The sequence below is a fragment of the Pteropus alecto genome, unplaced genomic scaffold, assembly GCF_000325575.1.
Source record: "Pteropus alecto unplaced genomic scaffold, ASM32557v1 scaffold22, whole genome shotgun sequence".
In the NCBI taxonomy this organism is placed as follows: Eukaryota; Metazoa; Chordata; class Mammalia; order Chiroptera; family Pteropodidae; genus Pteropus; species Pteropus alecto.
Genome location: NW_006434839.1, coordinates 5,193,943 through 5,213,772, shown reverse-complemented (window position 1 = coordinate 5,213,772; position 19,830 = coordinate 5,193,943). Strand labels below are relative to the sequence as shown.

At 35.8% G+C, this 19,830-nt stretch overlaps 1 protein-coding gene across 1 annotated transcript in view; it reads left to right on the top strand.

Moving 5' to 3' along the window:
* The first annotated feature begins 2,007 nt into the window (after positions 1-2,007).
* NUP205 (nucleoporin 205) overlaps positions 2,008-19,830 on the top strand; it is a 67,428-nt gene continuing 49,605 nt past the window's right edge. Inside the window, 9 exon segments of the mRNA XM_006910494.3 lie at positions 2,008-2,264; positions 8,597-8,739; positions 9,993-10,164; positions 11,994-12,138; positions 12,520-12,679; positions 13,110-13,232; positions 13,235-13,349; positions 15,137-15,301; positions 18,620-18,795. Coding sequence (XP_006910556.1) covers positions 2,237-2,264; positions 8,597-8,739; positions 9,993-10,164; positions 11,994-12,138; positions 12,520-12,679; positions 13,110-13,232; positions 13,235-13,349; positions 15,137-15,301; positions 18,620-18,795 — 1,227 coding nt within the window. The 5' untranslated portion in view covers positions 2,008-2,236.

The window sequence follows — 19,830 nt, the reverse complement described above, 5'->3', positions numbered from 1 at the left end:
AAAAAAAAAAGGTTTCAAGTATTACCCTTAGATAATAGGTCATTGAGAAATTTTGATCAGGGCAGGCACACAATCCGATTTGTGTATTCGAAAATCACTTTGAGAATCCATGAGAAGAGGATAAATGGAAGTCAGTCAGACCGATGAGACAATTGCAAAACGCCAAGTATAAGAAAATGAGACCTGATGAGAACAATGGCCTAGGGAGCAGAGAAGAAAAAAAGGGTTCCAGAAACATTTATGAGATACGACGAACAGCATTTGGCGATCAAAGGAAGAATATGGAATGACTACCTGGTTTCTGACTTCAGCAAACGAGAGGATATAGGTGGTAGAGTTTTAAGAGAAACGTGCTCTTAAGTTTTGGATCGATCGATTGTTTTTGAAATGCCCACGTGACCATCAATAGAGATGTGGGGTAGACGAGTTGCATATACATATCTGAAGTCCAGGAGACAGGACAGCACCACAGATACAAATACAGAATTCATCAGTAAATAGGTGGTAGTAAAGTAAGAAGCCATAGATTTCTACAGAACGAAAAGAATAGAAGCTGCGGATGATGGAAAATGAAGAGCTACATTTAATGGTGAGAAGGGGAAGAGAAGTTTCTGTAGAACCTTAAAAAGAAGAACTAGAAAGACAGAAGGAAAACCAAGAGTGCTGGTACCCCAGAAGTCAAGGGAAAGAATGCTTATAAGTGTGATGATGGGTGAGGGGGAGTTGCGGAAAGTTAGAGTTCCTTCATAGAAGGCTAAGTGATCTACAGAAAGTGAAGTGTGTGGGTTTAAAAAGTATGTGGAGGGGAAGGCTTGTAACAGTGCTGAGAAAGAAACTCTTCTTTGAATGCCACTCCTGCCAAGTTTCTGCTCAATATTCTTTTCACTTTCACATTAATTTCAGGAAAAATTCCTTTGCCTTTTCATTCTCCCCTTCACTCCTTAAAACCACTCTCATTGTACTCTGGCATTTGTCTCTATATAACAATGACTTTCAAAAAATCACCACTGACTTTTGTGTTCCACTTAATGGACATTGTGTCACTTTATCCTTTTTTTAAAAAGAATAAATATGCCTGATTTTTGTCTAAATTATTTAATTCTGATTTCAGACAGTGAAATTAGAATATAAACTTTTTTCTCCCAACCTCTGTGGAATGTTGGAAAAGTTGATAAAGTGAGGTCGTAAGGCACATGTAAATCTGAGATAAGTAGCTATAATTATATCGTCTCCCTAATAAGATTGTTTCAGGGATTGAAATAATGAAATAATAATAATACATAAATATATATCAAATACATAATGATGTATAAAATAATATATAAATATATTATGTGAGAATACTATTATTATGTATTATTATTATAAGATAATGGAAAAATCACAATAAGTATCTGGCATGAGATAGCAAATGGTAATGACCATATTTTAGTTTGAAAATTAGCAAACTAAAATTTAGCAAGAATGAAAGTCCAGTTATTTGGGGGCGTCTGGGTAATATATGGTGTTTACAAAATGTTATGTCTGGAAATTCCTTCAAAATAATCTACCGTGTTGGGGGTGGGGTACAGGAATTGGCCGTGCTACTGAAGCTGGGCATTCATTATTCTAATTTTGTATACTTTTGAAAATTCCATAATAAAAAGTTATGACTTGTTTTATTTTGATTTGTTTCACACTATGCAACTATGTTGATGCAATATTCTTGAAATATTGAAATGTACTGAAAACGTAGCTTGTTATCGCTCAAATAGCTTTTTGAGGTTTAGGCACCTTACACCCCACCCCACTCTCCGAAGTAAGAGAGTAATGCAAGGAATAGTTAATTTGAAATCGAGATGATGATTTGAATTTACGGTTTTTATAATAACATAAATAGGCATCATTTCTGAGACTAGTTAATAACTAGTCTCAGAACATCTTTATTATTGTTCCACCTAACTTTATCCATCATTAGAAACTACAAGTCCCAGGGTGCACTGCACAACTAACGTCAAATCAAGGACCTCGCGTCTCTGATCTGGTTGCCCTCGCCTTATTTGAATGGGAATAATCCCGGCGAAAATCGACATATGTGAGCTAGAGCAGATTTTCGAATCGTTGTACGCCTGGGTCGGTCGAGCGTGCAGTTCGGAGGGGATAGCGTGGTACCTTTCTGTTCAGGTGTCGCCCCGGGCAGCCTCACCCTTTTCTGGGGTTTCCGTGCGGCACAGGGCTCCGTTGGTGCGCATCCAAGATGGCGACGCTGTTGGCGGTAAATTCGGGTAAGTGCGGCGGGGCAGAAGGAAACCTGCGGCAGGGCAGTGATCCTTTCTTCAGCGAGCCACCCGGGCTGTGAGGTTCCTTGGAGTCCAGGCTCCCTCTTGTGCATAGTGCCCTCCTCTCCCTAGCTCTGGGCCCAGAGTCCCGCCCCTCCCCAGTTTGAATGGCACGCGTCGGCGCTGCGGCTCGAGCCCTTGAGTTGGGGTTTGAGGGTCGAGGCCAGGAGGCTTTGTCCACCGCAAACCGGCACGCTGTCTCTAGCAGCCCAGGTCTGAGCGTGCTCCCTCCCTCTCCCCACCCCACTTTGTGTCTGCTGCCTGGATTTCGCCAGGATACGCGAGTCTCAGGCAATGAGGCCAGAGGACCTGAGAAATTTTTCAGCCACGAGCGCAGGCTGAAAACTCGCACCCCAAAGTAGGCACCGGGACCCTTCATGGGTATTGGAGGGTCCTGCAGGAAGCGAAGGCCCTCGATTATGAAGCCTGCATCCCGAAAGGTGGCCGAAAAGGGTTGCCACAGGCTCAGCAGATGACTCCCAGTTCTGCGGTTGTGGCCCGTCCCTAGTTGCTGCTGTACCTTTGGAGCAATAGATCTTCAGAAAGGGGTAGATTGTAGAAGGTATTAAAGGAACTCTGAAAGATTTGGGGTGGATTCTCTTTTGGCTATTCTCAGCCTGGGGCGTTTGAAAGAGTGGGTGCATTTTAAGTGTCACAGTTCCCGGGAAGCACTGTTGGCGCCTAGTGGGCGGGGCAAGAATGCCTGAAAATGAATTGCCTGCTCAGAATGTCAGTGTCAGGATTGGGACGTACGTACCTTCAAGGGCAAATTAAGAGCATATCTGTGTGATAAATGCTTGTAGAGAATCTCAAGCAAGAGGACTCTTTTGGGCGCCTTTTCTTTCTGTCTGTGCAGTCATATTTGTTGGTTATTTTTATTTTTGGTGCTGGTTCTACTTTCCACAGGACTGATATTCTTGAAAAGTTGTCTAAATCAGAGTTTTGCCAATCAAACCATTTCAGAAACACTATGATAAGTTATCTTATAATAATGAAGAATTATGTTTTTTGAGCACCTGCTGTTTCCCAGGCATGGACCGAGTTGTACTTTCATCCCATCTTATTCAGTTCCCTTTATGCACCTATGTGGCAGCTGCTATTAAAGATCCCATTTTACAGATTTGGAAATAGAGTCTTAGAGTGGTTAGGTAATTTCTCCAGGGTTATACAGCTAATGACCCTAAGCCCGTCTTTGATATTTACATGCTGCTACTTAAATACAACCTGATTCATTTTATTACATCAAATTTTCATATATCTGAATGTTAGTAATGAAGTTTCTTCCTTAATATTGCTATCCCACCCTCCCACCCTGATGTAAACTTAAAAGCAAGGCTTCCATGTAATATGTGTGGTTTTACACACTTTTTAGTACTTACTCATGCCATTAAACATAAATCACTGAGAGAAAAAGTTGTCAGCAGTCACAAAGAGTATACATTGTATAATAAGACCTGTGGCAACAGTGTTTAATTGGCAACATAGAAAGGAAACATTTTTATAAGCCAAGAATCAGAATATTTTTTAAAAAAAATTAAACATTTTAGGGAAGCAACTCAGAGACAGATGAATGAACACTGTGGTGTATACATTCTGCTAAGTGAAGTAAGCTAGTCACAAAAAAACAAATACTATATTATTCCACTTATATGAAGCATCTAAAGTAGTCAAACTCATAGAAACAAGGAATGTTGGTTGCTAACAGCTAGGTGAAGGTGGAGAAGGGGAGTTGTTTAAGGGGTACACTTTCAGTTTTGCAAGATGAAAAAGTTCTGGAGATCTGATGTACATACACAGTGTGAATGCATTTAACATTTAAAAACACTTAAAAGTTTTTAACATAAACCCTGTTAGGTGTGGTGTTTTTGTTTGTTTGTTTGTTTTTAGCACAATTCCAAAAACGTAAACATATTAAAGAGCTGGAGAAGGGGAAAAATGCAGAGATTGTAGAGTTCTAAGACTTATGCTTGAGTTTCGGCTGCATAATTTACTAGTATTACCTTGGCTGAGTAGACACACAGCTTGTTAGTACACAGCCATTAACACTGCTTGACAGTCCTTCTGTGGTAGTCTGGTTACGGGTCCTCTTCACAGCAGGGACTGTTTCAGACCTTTTTACACTCCTCAAATCTTTAACTTCCAATTGATCCTTCAGTCTTCTAGTCACAGAGCAAATAGAAGCCAACAGTCATGAACTCTCCTTTACCCTCATACATACAAATCTAGATATATCTGTACCCTTTGTAAGTCTCCCTGTCAAAGGAAAACCACCCTTTACACCCTTCTCCCGTTACTTCTCTCTTATACATGAACCTCTCTTCTTGCTCCTTTTCTTTCCACTAAACTCCCTTCTTTATCTTGCTCTCTTGCCTCCAATTACTGCCTTTTTATTCCTCTTCAGTCAAACCTTTCAAAAGGTTTGTCAGTGTCCACTGACTTCATTTCCATACTTCCTCTTCCCTGCTGCCCCCCCCCTCCACTCTAGTATCTTCCCATCCTCCTAAATAGCTCTCAATAAAGTTAACATGCTATTCTGTTTCACAAGTCCAGCAGACAGTTTTAATCTTTATCTTGCTTGATCTTTTGGGATAAAGGCCAGAATCATTAATATGGGCTAGAAAGCCCTGTGAGGTATGGAAGTTGCCTCCCTTGCCAAACCCTTGTTTTCTGTTCTCAAGCTCTTTTGGGCTTCTTCCTAATTCTTTGGACTGCAGTGTTCCCTCTGCTCTGGGAACATACATACTCTCTTCTCTTTTTGGAATGCATGTCCTCACCTCTGACCCCTCAGTCAACTCTGATCTTTTATCCTTCAGATTTTAGTCTAACCGTCACTTCCTTAATGAATCCTTCCCTTCTCTGACCTCCCTGGTTAGGTCAAATATTCCTGATCTCTGTCCTGGGTATCTCTCCTTTGTTGTACTTAACAAATTGGATGTTACACTTACGTGTGATTGCATGATAAATGTGTTTCGTGACTTCATGGTAAGCTTACTGACTACATGATGTGTGAGCAAATAAATGTGACTTGCTGAGGGTATCCCTGAACATTAAGGAAAAGAAATGCACAGTATTTCTCAAATGAACAAATCATTTAGGTTAAAAATACATATTTAGTAATTTGAAAAAAATTTATAGCCTCCTTTCATTTGTAACCAATAACAGGAATATTTTTACTAAAATTAGTCAAACCAAAGACAAACTAAAGATAAATCTTTGTTACAATTACTTTCTGTAATGTGTTGATATTAATGATGGATTAAAGAGGCCAGTGGATTTTTGTGTATGTGTGTCTGTGTGTATTTTTGACCTGTTATTGGATGCCTCCCCACAGAAAGAGGAGGGAATGGAATTTCTCTGTAGAACTTACTGAGCTTATTCAAGCTACATATGTATAGCACAATGAAATTTATTAGTTCTACAGAGGTTCTATTGTATATTAAGTGTTATTTTTATAGACAGAGTTTACTTTTGTCAGCTCTTTGTCAGATTTTTAAAATACCTGTTTTAGATTTGCCTGGGAGTCATTTTTGATACCTGTTCTTTACATCCTTTGCCAGTCAGTCACCAGTTCTAACTCTACCAACAGGCCTTGTCTGTTTTGCTGCCTTTATCCTAGTTGAGGTTCTGTCACCTTGTGAGTGGCTTCCTGACACTTCTTAGTCTAGTTAATCCAACAGTCACACCGTTGTGTGCCAATTTTCATTTTGTCATCTGTTAGTATTAGAAACCTTCCCATTTACTAATAGGAAAGAAGTCCATCTGGTATTGGAATCCAGTGCTCAAAACTACGCTATCCTTTGCTGTTCGAGAGGGACAAGAAAATGAAGTTGCTAGTCACTGTCCAACTAGGCATCTCATAGCAGGTCACCAGGATCTAGGGTTGGCCCTCGTTTTGGCAGACCCAGAACTCTGATATATGTTAGTTTATCTAGAGTTGATTATATCCCAGCAATTGAATTTCTCTAATTAAACGCTTTAAAAGACAGGCATATGCCATACCAACATGCCAATTTATTGATCTTCAATGGGAAGTATATCTGTGTAGGTATTCATGCTGGTTTGCCAGCACATTCTTTACACTAGAAATTTATATGACAAGCTGTATTTTCAATCAGAAGATTGGCAAGTATGGGAGCAAAGCAGGGAGTTGGATGATTGCTCTCTATGTGTCGTCTGGTCATACTGATTCTCATACCTCACATCCCCACACTAAAGACCTGACATGTCGCTTCCTGCCCTACCCTTGAGATTAGGGTAGATGTTCTCAGCACTCCATGCTTCATTACATCTTTTATTATACTGGTAATTGTTTTTTGAGGTCTATGTTTACTGCCTGTCTCTTGTCAATCTTTAAGTTCTATGATGGGTCCTGTCTGTCTTGCTCTATCTATAGTCCCAAGCGCTTAGAAGGTCCTCAGTAAATAATTGATGAGTGAATGAATGATCTACCTTGACTTGAATTGTTTAAAAACAATTCCCAATACATTGCATTCTTCTGACAACATTGTACACAGGATTGTAATGTATTTAATTAGGTTATACTTTTCTTTCGTGTCGTTATTATTATCCTGGTAACTTTATTTGGTTTTGTGTTTTTTCAGATAGCAGTTAAATGTGTTTATAGACCATCTATTACTTGTTAGGCTATAGTTCTCAGTTTCATTTGTTGAACGATTGATTGGTTTTGACTAGGTTCCCTTTCAGAGTCTCTAAACACATGTGGGAACTGTATCTGATTGCAAACAGAAACCTTGGACTTCAGGGTAGTGTTTTTCAAATAGTGGGTCTTGAATAAATTTAGTGGGTCCCCTACCAAAAAAGGGAAGAGTATACAAAATATGAGTGCACTGATGTAATAAACGAATGAATATTAGTATTTTGTATAAAACTTGTTTTCGTTTTGCATGTATATGTGTACTGGATTGGATATGGAATATATCTTATTATAGGTTATAGTCAAAAAAGTTTAAAAGCCACCAATCCAACATCTTTAATCTCACTTTTGCATTTTGTTGCTCTTCGCCACCCAGGTGTTCCCCATCCTTCAGATTGCTGCACAAGTGCAGTCACCCCTTAGAAGTCCTTGACTAGCATTTTGATCTTTTGAAATTCTTATATTGTTTTGTGGCAACGGTCACGTTCCTTTTTTGTGTTGTTATGGAAATAGTTCACTGATGTACCCTTTGTCTCAAAACTTGATTTGAGTTTTTATAGACCAGGATTGTTTCTCTTATCTCCTATGATATTGTACTGTTCATTTGTGGAGCTTAAATATTTTTAGGTAAGTGAATTTGGCTAAGTTTAGGTGAATTTGCCTAGGTATGTCTAGATGTGATCTTAATTTCTTCACTTACCAGACTATTTACCAGATATGTATGAAATACCTAAATTTATCTTATTTTCACTTTCCAAGTTTTATGTATGGAGACAGTATAGCTTAGTGGTTAGGGCACATTCTGATGCCAGACTGCCTGGGTTCACAACCTACTTACTTATCCAGTGTGACCTTGGGTGAATTTCTTGACCTCTCTGCCTCAGTTTTTCTACATATACAGTGGGGGAAGACATAGCTCTGACCTCATAGTGTTCTGACTGAAGTAATACATGTAAAGAGCTAAGAACCCTGCTCAGTGGCCCATAACAAAAGTTTAGTTAAGTATTGCTTATTTTTACTTATTACCTTTACATATCAAAATGGAATCCTTTTTATGCAAATTTACAAAAGTATTCCATATTTCTATGCTATTTTTAATAGCTAATATCCCAGCCAAAATAAAGGACTTTTTTTTTCAGCTGCTAAATTTTGCAAAATTCGTTTTTTTCCCCTGCTCCTGCTTTTTATTTGGATGATCTGGAGGGATGGAAAGGCACTTACATTTATTGTGTGTATACAATGTGCCAGGCACTGTATTGTGTGTTGTATTTAGTGTGTCTCATTTAATCATTCAAGCCTACAAAGCAGATGATGTCTCTATTTTATATATAAGGAAACTGAAGTTTAAGAGGTTATTTCTTCACTCCATCTCATACCGCTTATAAAGCGGCAAAACCAGGTTTAGCTGATATTCCAATTTAAAATCAGGATTAACTTCACATCATATTTAGATAAAATGATATGTATATTTTTGCTTGAGAATACTAAGTATGCCTTTATGTTAATGTTTTCTTTGTATGTATAACTCTACATATTTAAAAGTAGCCATGAGCATGACTAAAATGTGCAGACAATACCTTACGTTATTTTCCATGATGCTGATTTTATATATTTTTCCTTTAAGCTGCTAGTCTATGGGGTCCTTACAAAGACATTTGGCAAATGGTGGGAAATGCTCTCTGGAGAAGACAACCCGAAGCTGTCCACCTGCTCGACATGATTCTGAAGAAACATAAGCCAGACTTCATCTCACTGTTCAAAAATCCAGTAGGAAGTTTTCTTTGTTGCTTCTCAGATTTGCTTTTTCTTTCTTTCTTTCTTTTTTAAAGATTGAAGGAGCAAGTTAACTCTTAATGCAAATAAATGAAATATTACTTGTCCTAGTTACTTGATTCAGGTTTTCTCTAAAAATGTAATTTTTCCTAGGAGCAGTATTATCTTCTTTTTGTTCTCCATAGAAGTTAATAGTGTGTTTATTTATCTCTAGCTAGGAGATATCTTAATAATATTTGAATATGATTTAGAATGCTTAACATAGTCTAGAAATAGGAGCTTCCTTGGAATTTCTGACTTACAGTTAATAAATACATCTAAACAGTAAAATTGATTATTTTATTTGTTTCTAGGTACATGTCAACACTTTAGATCTTCATAATGTTATGTGGGTTGTTAGCTGAACTAATCAATTCTTGCACAGCATTAATCACTGCTTCCTGAAATCCTTTTCAACCGGGACTAGAGTACTTCAGTGGAGGCATTTATATTTAGAAATTTTGTTTGGCAGTTTTCTTTTATAATCTAACAAGGCCATCTAAAAACTATACATGGGTTTGTCTTACCAGAAATGACCTTTTGCTTTTTAGTGATTTTTATTAGAAAGAGTCCTACCCTGCAAACCAGTTGAGCCAAGTACCAGTCTTGTCCCTACCACTAGAATTGTATGCCCACACACTAGTCATCTGATTTATCTGGACATCAGTTTTTTTCATTTGTTAATAAAGGAGGTGGATTAAATGCTTTTTGTGGCCTTTTTAAAGGTATAAATTTCTAAGATTTTATGATCCATTAAGTAATTCTATATGTCATTTGTTAAATACTTGAATCAGCTAAGACCTTTTTTGGGGATAAAACTACATTTTAAATAATATATTAATAAACTGTCATTAATTCATATATCCATTTGCTATTTCCCAGTCGAAGACCTTAATTTTTTTATTCAATATATAATTAGAAAAGTTCCTTAGAAATTTTGTTCCTTAGCTATTTTGTGTGGTTTCTCAAAATCTTGTAGTTCAGCGTGTAGCAGAAGCAGTTATTGAGAAGATAGTAATAGTGTAAAAAGGCAAAGGTGATGTAAAACATTATCTCATAAAGGTCTAGTTGCAGATTATCTGTTAAGAAATGCTTTTTTGTCATGATACCAGGCTGCTTATAAATAAACTTCTCTAGGTAACAATTTAAGACTTCGTCTCCAACGTACTATTTTTATTACATGATCTTATTTACTTTTACCATTGCAGCCAAAAAATGTTCAACAGCATGAGAAGGTTCAGAAGGCTAGTACAGAGGGAGTCGCCATCCAGGGTCAGCAAGGGACCCGACTGCTTCCGGAACAGCTCATTAAAGAGGCCTTTATCCTCAGCGATCTTTTCGATATTGGAGAACTGGCTGCTGTGGAGCTTCTCCTTGCTGGTAGGTTAGCATTTAACTGAACCTATGGTAAGGTGTGGTATAGAATTCGAGCATTATTCACTCGGAGTTTAAAGTGGTATATCATTTAGATTCCGAAATAGTTTTTAAGGATGTCGTTTGTTTGAAAAACTGTATTCAAAATACTACCTTTTATTTATCTTTGACTAAGGTTTTAAGTTTAGCGATTGGCGGTGTTAAAGGTAATTTACCATTTTTTTAAGGTAAGCTTTTACATGGTAGTTTACTAGCAAAGAATTGTTGGCCGCATCTCAGAAATTTTATAGCACAAAGCATTTGTTGTCGCATGAATAAAAAGATAAGATCATTGCTCTTTTGGAGTTTCTTTTTGCGAAAGTGATTCAGATAATGAATAGATCAAAATAAGGTAATTTCAATAATATTGAGTTCTAGGAAGAAAATAAAACAAGGCAGTGAGTCAGAGAGATGGGAGCTGGTAGGGGGCAACTTTAATAGGTAACGTAGAGAAGGCCTCTCTGAGATTGGGATGTATGACCTGCAACCCGCATGACGACAGGGTGTCGGAGCTGTTGGGGAAGGGCGTTCTAGGCAGAGCAAACAGCAAGTGCTCGAGGCGTGTCATTCCATTAGGAATGACACAAGGAGAGTAAAGGAAGATAAGGATAGAGCAGGAATCAGATCATTTTAAATCTTGCAGGCCATGAAATTATTTGGATTTCATTCTAACTGCAATAGGAAGTTGTTGTCACGGACTTGAGGTAGAAGAATTACATGATCCAGAATAACTTGGAAGTTATTTCTCTGGCTTCCATATAGAGAAAATAACGAAATTACTGTAAAATAAGTAGTTAATTTTAATTATAACAGAACCATGTGAAGAAGGCATGTGAGCATTTTGACTGAAAGAAAATCTAAGATGTCTAAAGATATCATGTGGCTGCCAAGATCCCTTTTGACCTAAGTAAGGCTGCATTAAAAGAAGTATGATATTGAGAACGAGTAAGGTAGTTTTCTCATTCTATGACAGAGATGTTAACTGAACATGTTTGAGTTTTGAGTTTCACTCATAATTTTAACTTAACAAACATTTAATCTGTGCATACCATGGGCCAGGCACTGTGTTAAGGTTCCAGGGATATAAAGATGAATAAAACCTCAACCATTTTAAAGGAGTTTGTTGTCTAGTAATTGAGAAGGGCATGGAAACAAGTAATTATGACACCATTAAGTGTATTAATGTAAATTTGTGCAAGATTTAAGATGCTCTAGAGAGCAGGGGATTAAATTGGCCTTGGGTTGTACAGAGAAGTCTTCACAAAGATCATGAGGCTTAAGGTAAGTGTCGAAAACTGAGTTAGGCAGATGTCAAATGGAATAGGTGTGCAACCCAGGAGGATGTAGGGCTTTAAGACAGAGGCAATCAATCGCCTGTAGAGAGGTGTGAAGCAGTGAGATACATTTGGAGAACTGAAGGGAGTGAAATGAGGGAGCGACTTCCTAAGGGGAGAAAAGCCATAGGAAATGCAACTGAAACTACAGGCAGGGGACTTTAAGAAAGACAAAGTGGAACTTACTCAAAGCACAGCATGAGGACAGCACTTAAAAGGCCAAGTGAAAATGAAACATAAAGGCTATTTTATTTTCAGAGAAGACTCTAGGGGAAGAAACTTCCAAATATTTGAAAGATTTCATGTGAAAGAGAATACAACAGTGGATGAATGTTTGAGGTAGAGGACCCTTAGGGCCTCTTACACCCTGATATTCTGTGAGTTCTTTGAACATTGGGATAATAATTTTTGTCTTATCTTAAACACGGAAGTGTTTATTTACTAAATTATTTCCTTTTCCAGGAGAGCACCAACAGCCACATTTTCCTGGCCTCACCAGAGGATTAGTAGCTGTCCTCTTATATTGGGATGGAAAGCGATGCATTGCAAATTCCCTGAAAGCCTTAATACAGTCTAGACGAGGAAAGACATGGACCCTCGAACTCAGGTCTGTTTGCTTCTTAGGATTTCAGGGGTTATTTAGAAATTACTTGAAGAATTATAATTTTAGAAACAAAAATTTCTTCTTAATAATTTAAGTAATGTCACATAACAAGTTAAATCATATATACTCCCTCATTCTGCCAAGAATGATACAACGATTTAAATGTACTTTATTTCATTTACAAATAAAAAAGAATTCACTTATTTATGATTAGAAGCTTATTGAAACCCAGTGATCTAGAATGGGAGAACTAGGTTATAATTCATCCCGATTGTTTCCAGTAATCCAGCATTATTGTCAAAAGAGCGATGGCTATCCCCAGATGAGGATGTATAAACATTACTGTTCATTATAACTTTGTGGATTGATTTCTTTTTTTTACAGTCCAGAGCTGGTTTCCATGACAACACGCTTTACAGATGAGCTGATGCAGCAAGGGTTGACTTATAAAATCCTTACTCTGGTGTCACAGATTGATGTGAACAATGAGTTTGAGAAACTACAGCGTGAGAGAGGTTTGGGCAGCGAAAAACATCGCAAAGAGGCAAGAGTTCAATGACCTCAGTTCATGGGTTGTCAGATCTCAGAGGCCGAAAGTCATGACAATTAGAATTCTTTTAGTACAGGCATGACAGAACATTCTTCTGGTACAGGCATGCATATTAAAGTGTGTAGGCAGTCGTGTTCATGAAATAGACTTGTATTTTAGCTTCTTTCTAGTCCTTTATGTGCCATTCTAGCTTTTTTTTGGAATGAACTTTTCAAGAGATTGGTTGTCCCATGCAGGAGCTTGCAACTTGATGAGGAATTAACATTTGGGTTTGTTCATAATTCCAGAGGTGAAATTATAGGGTCCCTTGTAGATTCAATACTTTTATTTAGTTAGCCTTTATAAAAGATAGTTTGTATTTTGGAATAAGACCAGGCTTCACTGTCTTCTATTTATACTGATAATCACACATTTTTATTTCTAGGTTTCCGATCTCATCAAGGAGTGCAGGCAGTCTCTGGCAGAAAGCCTTTTTGCCTGGGCTTGCCAGTCACCATTAGGCAAAGATGACACTCTACTCCTTATTGGACATTGGAAAGAGTTTTTTTAAGAGTGACAGTTGAGGCTAATGGCTCATTGGATACAGTGAATCTGGCTCTTCTTATGGCACTTCTGTACTGTTTTGACATCAGTTTTCTAGAACAGAGCACAGAGGAACGTGATGGTATTGGATTTTATACCTATTAGTACATTTATTTTTAAAAAATCAGATTTAAAATCAGAGAACATTGAAGAAGGATGGTATTTTAACTAATAAAATAAAAAATTGTCCATTATATTCCTTTTTTGTGCACTTCATTCATATTCAAATATTTAGATAGAAGGTCACATTTTAAAAATAATTACATTCTGTTACATATTTCTGTTGTCCTTTGGAGTCTTGGAATGGGAAAGTGTTAAAGGTTACGTAATGCATGTTTATGAGTTATGCGTGTCTAATTTACTTAATTGCTTGTTGCTTTGCTATTTAATCATATTTCAAACCTTTCATGAAAATATCCTAAAGGGTGATAACTATTATTTTTAGTAATATACCATCTTTGACTTATATTTTCTTCGAGGCAGATAAAATTTTACTTGGTAACTGCATAACCAATTACTGCTTAGTACTGAGGATTGCAAAAGTGATTCCTACGAAGGAAGATTATTGCCATTTAATGTAGATAGTTAATATAGATAATATATTTAGAATTATTCCAACAGTTATCCCCTGTCCACTTTTGATTTTGTCATCCACATCTCTCAATAGGTATATGAGGAGACTAGACATTTTCCGCTCATCTTTGGTGACCATTCTCAGCCATAAGGAAAGGCTTATCTGACACACAACTATCCCTTACCTCCAGTCAAGTCGTCACACAGTACTTTGTGTGTCACAGAATAAGCAGCACATATAGGAATACTGCTAGTTAGTGCACTGGTCAGATTTCTTGTATTGAATGAAATGAAGCACAGAATTAAGTAGGGATAGGCCGTGTTAATGGAAGTTTGTAAGCTGTGACTTTCAAAAGCTAAATTGAATGCTTGGACGTTTCATAGGCTAAGATATAAAGGTTTTTTGCATCAGGTAATTGTACTGATTTCAGCTGCTTATATCGATTAACTCATAATGTCTGTTGGTTATTCTGTATATCTTTGCTTAATAAGTGGGAGAAATGAATTATTAGTGCATGTACAGTAGTAGACAGAAACTTTCAAAATACAAGAAATTAAATAATTGTGTTCTTAAAGGTTGGGAACCACTGAACTAATTATTCACAAGATGACATCAATAGGAAATATAAGAAAATAATGAAATAAAATAAATGAACTCTTAGGTGGTCAGTAGTATTTCCCATTATTTTAATACTTATTCAGAATCCTGTGCTTATTTAAAGTACCATAGTACTATAAATTGAAAATTCTTTAATTATCATATGGCTTTTTCATTTATGCCATAACCGGAGTAGATACTTGTTTGCAGTTTGCCTCCTTTATTTTGGTCAGGTTTTGCTTGATATTTTAAATTTAGGCTATTAGTTTAAGATTCTATTTTGATCTAAGTAGCATTGATTTATATTTTAGAATTTATATACAGGAAACATGAGTGGCTCTTTAACTGTTTTTCTAATTTATTTATAGTGCATGTATAAAAACCATTTTTATAGCGCATGTATAAAAACCATATATTTCAGAATTTATATACAGGAAACATGAGTGGCTCTTTAACTGTTTTTCTAATTTATTTATAGTGCATGTATAAAAACCATTGAAAATAATGGAATTTAAGATTATCAATTTCATTTTCAGTTTGTACAGTTTTTACAGTAGTATACTACTTGCTTTATCAAACATTAATGTTAATAATTCTTTGATGAGAATACTCTAATTTTCTGATTTTTAGACATTATTCTTGTATATTAAAAATGAGAATTTTCTTTTTGGTATAGTGATGTGTTTTTGTGTTTTCAGACATGATTCATCAACTTCCACTATTGACAGAGAGACAGTATATTGCAACAGTTCACTCTCGCCTTCAAGACTCACAGCCTTGGAAACTGCCTGGACTGCAAGCCACTGTTAGACTTGCCTGGGCACTGGCACTGAGGGGAATATCTCAGCTACCTGATGTGACAGGTAAATCGATTTTAGGTAATTTCGTTATGAGAAAGAACCTATCAATTTTAATGTGTTTTGGAAGGGGTGTTATCTTTGTCATTTATAAGCACGAGTATAGGAAGATATCTAGAGTTGTATTAGATTACGGTGTTATGAAATACATACTTTTTATTTTTCTTTTTTCCCAAAAGAAATGATATGAAATACTATTTCTCTTTCTTGGAGCTTGTGACAATGGTCTTTTAGCTTCTGTTTTTCCTTAAGAGTTTTCAAATTTGAAATGACAGTATCACAATATCTTTTTTTCCTAATTACGTTGATTTTAATTATTTTTAAAATAAAGTTATTTATTTATTTATTTTTTAATTGAAGAAATGATTTAAATTTTTTTCCCCCTGTCTACCTCCTTTCTTCCCACTACCTCCTACTCTTTGGTAACCACTAGTCCATTGTCCATTGTCCATTGTCCATGTCCATGAGTCTCTTTGTTTGTCCTGTTCATTTGTTGCTTTTAGGTTTATATCCCATATATAAGTGATATCATGTGATTTTCAACTTTTTTCTGGCTTATTTCGCTTAGTATGATTATTTCAAAGTATTTTTTTTAATTAACGATTTCATTTTTTTACATTTTTCTTCTCGGTTTTCCTCACACTAATTTTTCATATTGTGTCAAATTGAAAAGTAGTATACTTTTTAAATACAACATATTAGAAAGGCGATCTTAGGATCAGTTAAGAATGGATGTGGGATTGTGACTTAACAATTGCAACTATTGCATATCCTGTTCTGCTGTTTATATTCATGTAATTATCATATTCAAATAGTGGTGTCCTCTAACAGGATAAGAACTGTGCTTTCATTGTAATTTGAAGCACAAAGAGTTGTCATTTGTTTTTATGGTAAATCTGGAAAGCTTTTATTAAGTTTATAATTCATATCAATGTTTTATAGTCAGAAGGTTCCAGTATCTTATCAATTACGTGATTCCAGAACATTTTGTTCACTAGTGTCATACCGTTCCCAAGAGTACTGCAGAAAGCATTTTTGTGTGTGCGTATGTTGTCTTTTTTTGGCCAAGTGTTTTTTATATTAAAGCTGATAAATGGCTAATTAGGCATTTATATTCATGAACAAATTCTGTTTCTGGAGTATACCCCCCATTCATTTATAAGTCTTATTTCAGTACTTTCCTGAAATAAAATTTACTCTTTAAACTTCTAAGTGGCTATGTGAGTTACTGAAATTCATAACTTACTTTTGCCCTAATCTTGAGAGGCACAGTAGAATACGTAACAGTTGGCTATAGAATAATAGATAAGAATAGGCTAGGAATCCAGACCCAGTTTCAAGTTCTAGATCTTTGGCTACTTAATCTCTTTAGTTTTATATGCTTATACCAATTTATAAGCTTTGATTATTAGGGTCATTATCGATATTGACATTTTTAAACTATAAAAATTTTTTTATGAATTTGAATTATAAAAATTACTAGAAAAGATGAGCTTATCTTACATTGCAGAAATAGTCATTTCTTGAAATAACACAAGTTTTAACAAAGATCTCAATTTTGAAAAATTATTTCCTACTCTATAGACATGAAAAATTTATCAAACATGTTTATTACATTATTTGTATAAAGAGTATGTTTGGAATTTTATTAAACTACAAAATTTGAATATACTGTTTTTAGACATTAAAACTCAATTTACAGTAAGTTATTAATGCCACTTTATTACCTAATTAATCTTCGAAAAATAGTTCTTAAATTGATCATCATGCAATTTTAATTTCCACATTTCTGAATTCAGGTGAAGGGTTGGAATTATTATTGTTATAAATATTTAATAACTAATTTCAGTAATTGTTATTAGTTATAATAAGAACTAAGGGAGTTTGTATGGTTTGGCTAGATATGTAGGCTTTATTTCGAAATGCAAAACAAAACACAAATCAAAAAGAAAAGTTCCGTTTTCCTCTGGTTGAGATTATGCGGGTTTATATCTATTCCTGACCCTTTTCAAGGCAGTGAAAATGTGCTTTCAGTAGCACTGTGTATTTGGTCAAGTAGGATAAGCTGGGTAGCAGTTCTTTTTCAAAGCCAGATTACCACAAAGTGACCTAGCAGTTTTATGTGTAAAATTTAAAAGACGTAATCAGCAGTGTATTTCTGATGGAAGGATACAATGCCGCCTATAACATACTATTACCAAAAAACCTGAATGTAAGTCAGATCGGGTCTCTCTAGATCAAACTGCGAATTTTCAGGATATCCAGAAGACAGCAATATGTTAACTATATCACTGGGACATATGCCACACCTCATGGTGGAAAACTCTAAGGATAAAAGTTCCAGTTTCTTCAGCAAATAAAGGGCTAGGGAAAAATTAAAAAGATGTGGGAGAAGCCTACATATGTGTCAGTTAATTGCAACATATAGTTCTTACTTAGATAGGATTCAAGTAAACCACCTGCACAAAAGATAAAAAGCAAAAACCCAAACCAAAATCTTATAACATTTATGAGACAATTGTAAATTCGACTACTGTCTGGGTATTTGGTATTGAGGAATTACTTTTAAGATGATAACGGTATTGTGTATGTGTATGGTTTATTTTTGTTTGTTTGTTCTTAAAGTATCCTTTTGAGTTGTATGCAGAAATATTTATGAGTGAAATGTCAAATGGTCTGGAATTTGCTGTAATCTGATTTGGGTAGAGAGGGGGAGTGTATGGAGATCCAGATAAAATAAGATCGACCATAATGAATAATGTTGAAGCTCGGGGATGGGTATGTGGAGGCTTGGTCTTTTTTTTCGATATCTGCTTGAAATTTCCCAAATAAAAAGCTAAAACATTTACAAGAAGACTGGTTTGTTTTCAGGTTAAGATTCTGGTTTTCAGTTTTTGCTACTTGACTACCAAATTTAGTGGATACTTAGATGGTCTTGTTCAGGTTTTGGTTTCATTTGTTGGTTGTGAAGCCTTTTTCTGAATGATCCTTTTCATTTTGTTGAGATTAAAGCCTTAGCATTATTTTCATATGTTAATGTTTTGGTAATAACTCCCTGTCTGCATAGGTATTATATCATATATCTCTGAAGTAATTTTTTAAAACTCATGATGTTACTGTGGTGAGCTTGTGGTTTTCTAATGTACTTTTTCAGTAGTTCTTTGGGGTTTGTGAATCCATTAGAGTTATATACACAGTCTTCGTTTTCTGCATAACACATGCTAGGAGGCTGAGCAATTTTGAAACATCAACAGAGTATTATGAGACATTATAATCTAGTTTAATAACTTCCTTCACATGCTGTTTTTCTAAATATATTTCTAGCTCTGGCTGAATTCACAGAAGCAGATGAAGCAATGGCAGAGCTCGCAATTGCTGACAATGTTTTCCTGTTCCTCACTGAATCCGTAGTAGTGTCAGAAAACTTCTATCAGGACGAATTTTATATTCGTAGAATCCATAATCTCATCACGGATTTCCTTGCACTTATGCCAATGAAGGTAGGTGGAATAATATAGTATGAGTAAAAAGTAGTAGAAGAATTTTGTAAAATAATTTTAAACTCGTCAATTAACCTTATATTTTAGAAAATAATAATCTTTTATTACAGAATACAATTTGACAGTAGTTGTGTTGCACTTGTGAATTAGTTTGTTATTCATGAAAATGAAATAATATAAGATCTGTTAACTGAGAATAAACTAGGAGAACGACATATTTGACTTTAAGAATGGTTTATAATGAGAAAGTAAGTTAAATGAAAATGCTTGTCTGGGCAGAAAATGATTAATGACATGCTACCCTAGAGATTGATGCTAAAGTTGCCTTATTTATATTTTTATACATCATTTGAAAGAAGCATAGTGGAAAAATCTCCAGTTCCATAGATAATTGTTTAGACTCTTTTTTTTTCTAATTTATTTCTTTTAATTAGTTTCAAGTATACGGTACATTGGTTAGACACCTATATAGTTCGTAAAAACAATCCTTCCAATTGCTCCCTCCCTCCCCTGACCCTCCACGCAGCCAACGCATTAATGCAGACTGCATTCTCTATGCTGTGCTCCTCATCCCTGTGACCATCCGTCAGCTACTAATTTGTACTTCTTTAACTCTTCACTCCGTTCTCCCAGCCCCCCAAACCCCCTTCCTTCTGCCCGTCACTAAATTGTCCACTATATTTGTGAGTCCATTTTTGATTAGATTGTTCTTTTTATTCCTTAGATTGGGCATATAAGTGAAATCATATAGTGTTTTTCTTTCTCTGTCTGACTTAAATACCTTCTGGGTCCATCAAAGCAATATCTTTTTCCATCCCCTTCCTTTTCATATGTAGGGGTCTTGTTTTCTTATCCTTTCAGCCACTCTATTTTTTGGTTGGAGCACCTAATTCTTTTCCATTTAAGGTACTTATTGATAGGAATGTAGTTGTTATCATTCCTTATTCCTGTTTTTGATACATGTTTTTTCTTCTTAAAGAAGTCCCTCCAACATTTCCTATAATACTGGCTTGGTGGTGATAAATTCCTTTCATT